The following is a 9,096-nucleotide window of genomic DNA, read 5'->3' as shown; positions in this document are numbered from 1 at the left end:
AGTTTTGAATTTTTCAATATCCAGGCTCCATGGAGCCGGGAGCCAAAAGCAATTTCCAAGTTCTCGCTCTCGACAAGACAAAAAGTATAGCAAAGTAAAAATCAAGACACTAGAAAAAATATAACATTGAAAGACTGTAAAACGCTTTACATCATTTTAAACTGCCAAGTGATCTACATATATACTACAGATTTGCACTAGTATCAAACATCATCTGAGAGACGGAACTGTGTCGTCCAAGTTATGCTCAGCCCTCAGCTGCTGCAGCAGCCTTAGGCTCCAGACGGCAGCGTGTCCCTGTCAAGGTTGCATAATTCATCAACTCCGGGCGTGACACCACTACACTGCAAGAGAGACAACAGTGGACAAATTAACCCGATAATCTTGTTTTAAGAAAATTAACCCGATAAGCAGCTGCTAGCAGACACTCACCTTGGAGAGATCGATGGCGCCTTCCTGGATCTTCTCGTACACCATGGACGTGCTCTGAAGGAATGCCTGCGTGCATAGGTCAGGTCATGTCAGAAAAATGCCATGGTGAATTGCGCGCCGCCGCGATGCGATTCGGTGCGTCGAGTTACCTCCTCCACGTTGTGCCGGGTCCTGGCCGAGGTCTCCATGAAGGCGAGGCCGTTCTCCTTGGCGAACTGCTCGCCCTCTTCCGTGCTGACGGCCCGCCTCTGACCTAAATCTGATTTGTTTCCGACCAGCATGATGGTGATGTTGTTGTTGCCGTCCGCCTGCTCCCTCATTTCTTCCAGCCAGCTCGCGACGTGGTTGAAGGTTTCCCTCCTGCTCATCACCAGAGGAAAGGATCGACATTCTTAGTCTACTGGTAAAATTCTAAGACGACAGCAACTTAAAATGCATGCTTAATCTGGTGAATGTACCTGGTGATGTCATAAACCAGGAGAGCCGCGGCCGCACCTCTGTAGTAGGATTTTGTGATTGACCTGAAAGCCTCCTGACCTGCCTGCATCATGCATGCAGATCACTTCAGTAAAGGTTTGACAGTAGGGAATGCACTTAGTTTCGTCTGAAGGTTCATAGCGGAACAACTTACGGACCGTGTCCCAGATCTGAAGCTTTATTTTCTTCTTGCCGATGGTGACCATCCGCTGCCCAAATTCGACGCCGATGGTCAGGTCGTGCACGGGCTGGAACCGCTTGTCGGTGAACTGCAGCAGGAGGCATGACTTTCCAACTCCTGGGGCAGCAAATTCATAATTAACATGGTCATGGTTGCTTCTTGGCTTCTGGCCTAGGCCAACGCAAGCATATACAAGGCTTTCTACTGAAAAGATAAAACCCTACAGTTGCGTCGATCGAAACTGTAGCCATAATATAGCAAGTACGATCCGAGCCGCGCGGCAGCACGTTGTTGGACGGCGGCCGTCGATGAAAAACGAACAAGATTTCGAGCTTCTCGCTTTAGATTTGATTCGACGGCGACGGCGCACACCAAATCTTTTTTTGTGTGTGTGAAAGTACCGAACGCCTCGTCCCACGTTCGATTATCTAGCGCGATTCTCCTTCCCCGTCGATCTCCCTAATCCCGTTTTCCTTTTTTTTTTATTCTAGAAGTTTGTTTTTTCTCTAGTCTCGTACTCGTACTATGTGATCCTGATCGTAGCGCTGTCCGTTTCCTTTTCTTATCCGTGGTTTGTTTTTCTCTCGTACGTGGGCGCTTCTCTAGCTTTTCTCCCCCTTTCTTTTTCTGCGGCTGTTTTTTCCCTCGTGCGTGAAAGAACTTCTCCCGTTTCCTTTCTCTTTGGACTCCCAGACCGAACGACTTCTTCGTACTCCAGCGAAAAAAGCCCAACTAGGTTTTTGCTGTGCCAGATTAAAGCCCGGATTTTCCTGTGCTACAAAACAAAAATGTCATCAGACTTTTTTAAAGCACAAAAAATGCCATGGGTAAAAAGAATTTGTTTTTTTGCAATGACCCAAAAGAAAAATAGTCAATGGCAAATGCCATTGCAGCCTTTACGAATTTACATAAAAAGGTCACGCGATTTAAACGTTGCCATTGCAGTTTTGCAAATGTCACCCCACTTCAAAAACTGTTCAGCCGTGTCGTTCGCAAATGTCATCCCGGCTGGCGAATGGTCACTGGCTATTGGTGCTTTATAGTTATCGAGGAAACTCTTAAACCTTCAAACTCGTGGAGTCAATTTGAATCGAATGAACTCCTAATACTCAAATTGCCACTTTTTTAACTTACTGATACCCGACAATGTCAACCAAGTAGCTGTTTGGCGCATGGGAAAATTGGGATCACACACCACTCTTAGTGACTACACGGCCCCATATGTCATATTCATGTACCACCGGCAACTCCCTGCAGATCCGCCACATCCTCATACCCCCTCGAAGCCACACCTCACCTCAAACAGGTACGCGGAGGCTCTCCATAGCCACTTTCATGGGCAGATCTGGGCCCCAGGCAGCCCAGGCAATGGCCTGGGGCGTGAAAAATTTCTCAGCCTATATATCTAGAGAACAAAAAAACTGGCCTGGGGCGCAGCCCACTTCCTACCCCTCTTGCCGGGCCATTGAACAAAACGCTGGCCAGGGCGCAGCCCACTTCATCAATTAATAAAAAAGTGAATGAGAACAAGAAAGACACAAAAGCCTGAGCTGCTAGTGCGTTGCGTACGGGAGTCTTTTTGTCTAGAAAAGGAAGATGACCCATCTTAGGCTAGTTGATGAAGAGATTTCTCTTGCTAGTTGCCACTGTTTTCAAATCCCATTTTCTCGTGCTAGTTTTTTTGCAGGGATTTTCTCTTGCTAGTTGTCACTATTTGAGGCTTGATTCAAACATGATCTTTAATTCTTTCCCTTTTTATATTGTTTTACTTACTTTTGTTGTTCTGCAGAGAAGATAAATGTGGAATCCGATTTAGTAATTCACATTTTGCATTTGTTATTAAACCTGCTAAGTTTTTTTAAAAAAATTACTTGAATACACTGATTTGTATTTCAAAATTTATAATTTTTTTCCGGAAAACTTTTAATCTATTCATCTTCAAATATAGCGGTACAATGAACACTAAAAATAATAAAACTTACATTCGAGTTCATAGACCACCTAACGACGACTACAAGCACTGAAGCGAGTCAAAAATTGTGCCGCCGTCATCGCCCTCCCTCGCCGGAGCTGGCATGTAGTAGATAGTCGGAAGTCGTCGTACTAAGGCCTTATAAGACAAGCGCATCAAATACAACCACCGACTGAATTGTGTGAGATCCGCTGAAGAAACACCTCCACACCCTATCCGACAATGCTAGACGCACCTGAAGGAAATATGCCCTAGAGGCAATAATAAAGTTATTATTTATTTTCTTATATCATAATAAATATTTATTATTCATACTAGAATTGTATTAACTGGAAACATAATACATGTGTGAATACATAGACAAACAGAGTGTCACTAGTATGCCTCTTCTTGACTAGCTCGTTGATCAAAGATGGTTAAGTTTCCTAACCATAGACATGAGTTGTCATTTGATTAACGGGATCACTTCATTAGGAGAATGATGTGATTGACTTGACCCATTCCGTTAGCTTAGCACTTGATCGTTTAGTTTGTTGCTATTGCTTTCTTCATGACTTATACATGTTCCTATGACTATGAGATTATGCAACTCCCGTTTACCGAAGGAACACTTTGTGTGCCATCAAACGTCACAACGTAACTGGGTGATTATAAAGGTGCTCTACAGGTGTCTCCGAAGGTACTTGTTGGGTTGGCGTATTTCGATATTAGGATTTGTCACTCCGATTGTCGGAGAGGTATCTCTGGGCCCACTCGGTAATGCACATCACTATAAGCCTTGCAAGCATTGCAACTAATGAGTTAGTTGTGGAATGATGTATTACGGAACGAGTAAAGAGATTTGCCGGTAACGAGATTGAACTAGGTATTGAGATACCGACGATCAAATCTCGGGCAAGTAACATACCGATGACAAAGGGAACAACGTATGTTGTTATGCGGTCTGACCGATAAAGATCTTCGTATAATATGTAGGAGCCAATATGGGCATCCAGGTCCCGCTATTGATTATTGACCAGAGAGGTGTCTCGGTCATGTCTACATAGTTCTCGAACCCGTAGGGTCCGCACGCTTAACGTTCGTTGACGATATAGTATTATATGAGTTATGTATGTTGGTGACCGAATGTTGTTCGGAGTCCCGGATGAGATCACGGACATGACGAGGAGCTCCGGAATGGTCCGGAGGTAAAGATTCATATATTGAATGATATGGTTTGGCCAAGGGGTCAGGCCCATGGGGCTATAAGTCGGTGCAAAAAGAGTTTTGCGGAGGCCAGGGGGCCAAACGCCGGAGACCCTGGCGTCTGGCCCTGGGCCAGACGCCAAGGATTGTGGCATTTGGTCCTGGAGTCCGAGTGAGACTCTTGCCTTTCGGACAAAACCGACTTTGAGGAGGCTTTTGCTCCAAATTTCGACCCCAGGGCTCAACATATAAATAGAGGGGCAGAGCTAGCACCAAAGACACATCAAGAAACACCAAGCCGTGTGCCGGCAACCCCGTCCCCTCTAGTTTATCCTCCATCATAGTTTTCGTAGTGCTTAGGCGAAGCCCTACGGAGATTGTTCTTCACCAATACCGTCACCACACCGTCGTGCTGCCGGAACTCATCTACTACTTCACCCCTCTTGTTGGATCGAGAAAGGCGAGGACGTCACCGAGCCGAACGTGTGCAGAACTCGGAGGTGCCGTGCTTTCGGTACTTGGATCGATCGGATTGTGAAGACGTACGACTACATCAACCGCGTTGATATAACGCTTCCGCAAACGGTCTACAAGGGTATGTAGACAACACTCTCCCCTCTCGTTGCTATGCATCACCATGATCCTGCGCGTGCGTAAGAAATTTTTTGAAATTACTACGTTCCCCAACAGCACCATCAGGATGGGCGCTAGGTAGGGAGAACCTGATTCCATCTTTAGGGAGACGCCACCATCTCGCTTCCTGAGTAGGGCATAAGCCCCAAAAAACTCAAATAAATGTCTAAAAACAGAGTCCTCCCGCCGGCAAGGGCCGGGATCCATCACGCCCCATGGACTAAAGCCACAGGGGACGAGGCAGAATGGCGCCGCCGCTGCTGTCGGGCGGCAGGAACCCTAGTCGTCCTTGGAGGAGAGACATCATATGTCTTTCTTTATTGAACATGCAGTCATAGGAGGCTCATATCAATCAATCATTTTATTTGGTACCATCTTTTGTATCATTTATATGTTAGATATTGTCTTTTAATATGTCTTACTTTATTAGTTAAACTGTGAATGAACAAATACCGCCATTGAACATTGTGTTTGGATTTTTATTAGTTATAACTTAACTTTATATGCCTTGAAACCAATGTTTTAAATAGCGGGATATGGCATATAGCGGCGATCCTTAAAAACAGCTATAGATGGGCTATAGCGAGGCTATAGCGGCAAATTGCACATGAAATAATTTAGCGGCAACATGCTCAAACTGCTATAGCGGAGCTATAGCGGGCCTATAGCCGGCTATTTAAAACTATGCTTGAAACTGGATTTTTTTTACACTTATTTTCTCGCCTGGGGCGTCAGCCAATCCTGGCTCCGCCACTGGCCACTATGGTAGACTAGAAGGGACTAGAGGTGGTCTCCGATAAGGAGGCCAACGACATCATCGTTGGTGGGCCAAACGCGTTCATGCTCGTGCTTGTCGCCCTTCAACTACTATGCCACGGATAGGGCTCGAGCATGGATGATGCCACATTGTACCCACCTCCGACTTGGGCCCGCCAGTTTGTCGCTCTTATTGTCGGCCTTTGTCATAGAGCTACTCTGGTGTCCAATGAACCACAGCATGTTGCCATGTATAGCCTCCTCTATATGATGCGGTATGTGTGGCCTCATCCCCTGCAACTCCGGGTCATCAGCACCTGTCTCCACTCTATTATTCCAATCCGCCTCACTAATCCCATCCAACATAGACACATTGTGTTCCCGACCAAGGCCCTACATCCTTTCCAATCTCGTGCTCGAGGGACAATCCAACAGAAGGCAGCTCCAAGATTGATCATGCAACGTAGCAAGGCACGACCACCAATAACCTCTCGCTGTCTTAATGCAATGCGGGAGCTCCCCGCCCTCTGACGAGGTTCCGTAAAAAAAACCCTCTCGCTGCATCTCATTTGTTTCGGTCGACGCTCTCGCCGACCTCCTGGGCGGTTGTTGCCCGCGTCCTCCTCGACTACACGTCATCGCCAAATTGAACATGCACTCGTCAGCTAGCCTGCTTATTGACTTGCATCAATAAGTACAGGCCGCCAATTTCACGGATCGGGAGTTTAGGGTTCAATTCAGTCCGACCTTAAGAGTTAAAGGTTTAAAACGGGCTTCTCTTTTTATATGAGCATTGCAAAACTTTCTGCTATTATCAGACTTGCACTAGCATAAGCTTGTATTAAAGTTGAATTGGATTAGTAGTATACTAAAACCAATGCACTTTGCAATGCTAAGAAGACAAACTCGAGCAGATATGCAACACTGCACTTGCATAATTGCAGGGCCATGGAAGAACTGATACAATACTTTGTAGCGGCAAAGCCATGGCCGGATTTTGAAAAATGAAAGTTAGAACGATGGATATTAGGAGGAGAGCAGCTGGAGGACATGTTGCGATTAAAAAAAACTATTAATATGTACTCTTATAATTTTTTTACGGAGAAAGTACTTATATAGAATATTTCTTGTTCAAAACATCAGTTAGGTACTACTCCCTCCGTTCCCAAATATTTGTCTTTCTAAACATTTTAAATGGTTACAACATACGGATGTATGTAGACATATTTTAGAGTGTAGGTTCACTCATTTTGCTTCGTATATAGTCACTTGTTGAAATCTTTACAAAGACAAATATTTAGGAACGGAAAGAGTACGGAGTAGTCAGTTGTTGATTCGATTGAATTGCATATAGAGGCAGGTGCGAGGTTCGAGACTCCCTAATTATATTACCCGGCATTTACAATGCTTAAGCGCTTACCCAGGCGCTTAGGAAAAGAAAATAAATATTCTTTGTCTTAGCGCTTGGTCTGGCGTCCATGCTTCCAACGCTGGAATTAATATATGGGCGCAACACAAAGTAGAAAAAGAACGAGAAACACCCCTAGCATCCGGTGACTTCTGTTGCGCCGACGCTAGCTGATTTACTGGGATTGAATGGGATTTTATTGAAACTACCGGGAATTAGATCCTAGCGCCCGTGCTAAGTACCTCCATTGTAGATGGGGCGCTAAAGACAGGCGCCAGGATCTGATTCCCAGCCGTTTGAGCGAAATCCCGTTCGATCCGAGGAAATTGTGAAGCGTTGACGCAAAATCAGCCACCGGGCGCTAGCCCTTTTTCTCTTCTGTGCAAGGACTCAAGCATGTGTCGTATAAGGGCATGTACCATGCCCGACGCTTGTCCAGGCGCTTATAGACGTGAAGAAAATAGTGTTAAATTAAAAAATATCTAAGCATCCATGTCTTCCAACGCGAGATGCTAAACAGCCGATGCTAATTGGATGCTAATTTGAACTGGCCATGCACCGCATGCAGTAGAGAAAGGAGCGAAGCGCCTGATGCCTCCCTTTGCGTCGATGCAGTGCCCGGCGCTGGAATTTGACGGCCTCAACCGCCGAACGACCAGGAATTTAACAGGAAAGGAATCCTCTCCAAGCACCCAGCGTTGAAGATGCCCTAAGCATCTCTACCTTATCGCTGGCGTTGGAGGACAAGACGCTAACGGCCGCTGCTACGCGATTATCCTTTTCTTAATTTCCTTAAGCGCCAGTCCAAGCACCCAGGCCTTTCTAGCTTGTTCTTCAATGGATAAGCGATGGAGGCCAATTTGGGGAAAGTGATGAGCAAAGATTAACTAGTCACGGGGCTATCTACCTTCGTAACCAAACATAGTTTTCCATAGACTGATTATTCATAAAAACGTAGATAAAGCCGATTTTCCTAGAAATCGGCTTAAAACGCATTTTCTATACGAGAAAGCTAGATTCCTGCCGACTGTAATTTTGCAACAGATCCGCACGATTCTGATGCTGTTAGATTCGGATTGGACGGATTCAGAACATCCTTGTTATCTTGCAGTGCACATAACCACCAAGACTAAATTGAGGTCGTGACTAAATTCAGATTTTGTAACTTTTGTACCTGTAATAAACGTGGCGTGAATAATAAAGTGTCCTTTTTCTTCTTTCCTTTTTTTCACCGAATTTTCTTTCTTTTTCCTACTATTTTTTCTTCATTTTAATAGTCAAATGGCTTGGCTGCTCTGTTAGTATTTTTAGGTTGAGGCCTTTTTTACCCCCAATTTCTTGCGTTTAGTAGGAAGAACACTTACAAGAAAACAAATGCATAATGTTGGGTATAAAAGCTATCAGTTCATCATGATTTTTTGCTACATTTCTTCATTGTATCATTCACATGGTACATACACTTTTGTTGTACCCCCTTGAACACTACAATGATAATGAGGACAATTTCTCGATGAGCCAATGAGGCGTACGAACACTATGATAACTTTTGACCCGGGAAAAATTGTTGAAGTATACCCCGTAAATTCTGTGTAAATAGCATTATAATATAGGAACCGCGGACCTGATAACTTACATTCAAATACCGTGGTAACTTCGACCAAGCCCCCCGGTGGGGGGGGGGGGTTGAAAACATATACCTATAACTTCTGTGTAAGAGCATGATAATTTACGCATCACACACCCGATAACTTATGCACTAACACAATCATAACTTTGACGGGGGTGGGGGTTCTTGTAGTACATCCCCGATAACTTCTGTGTGTATATATAGTATGGTAATTATGCACCGTAGACCTGATAACTTATGTGCAAGGTGTTTGATAACTTTTGACTTATGAAAACAAAGTTGAAGAAACATGTCCCCGTGCGAATTACATGGTAATTTATGCACTGCAGACCTGATAACTTACGTACAACCACGATGATAACATTGGCCCGATAACTCATGATTAAGTAACATTATGGTATATGCACAACTAACTTGATAACTTA

At 44.7% G+C, this 9,096-nt stretch overlaps 1 protein-coding gene across 1 annotated transcript; it reads right to left on the bottom strand.

Moving 5' to 3' along the window:
• Positions 1–272: 272 nt before the first annotated feature.
• On the bottom strand, positions 273–1,199 carry LOC119299656 (ras-related protein RABB1c-like). The gene is made up of 5 exons (XM_037576822.1): positions 1,068–1,199; positions 891–973; positions 582–792; positions 433–498; positions 273–344 (listed from the first exon to the last, which is right to left on the bottom strand). Exons 1-5 carry the CDS (start codon positions 1,113–1,115, stop codon positions 273–275), a joined length of 480 nt encoding a protein of 159 aa, XP_037432719.1. The 5' UTR covers positions 1,116–1,199.
• Between the last annotated feature and the right edge of the window lie 7,897 nt (positions 1,200–9,096).

The sequence above is a fragment of the Triticum dicoccoides genome, chromosome 5A, assembly GCF_002162155.2.
Source record: "Triticum dicoccoides isolate Atlit2015 ecotype Zavitan chromosome 5A, WEW_v2.0, whole genome shotgun sequence".
In the NCBI taxonomy this organism is placed as follows: Eukaryota; Viridiplantae; Streptophyta; class Magnoliopsida; order Poales; family Poaceae; genus Triticum; species Triticum dicoccoides.
Note: the sequence above shows the minus strand (reverse complement) of the source record. Positions and strands in the feature narration are given on the sequence as shown.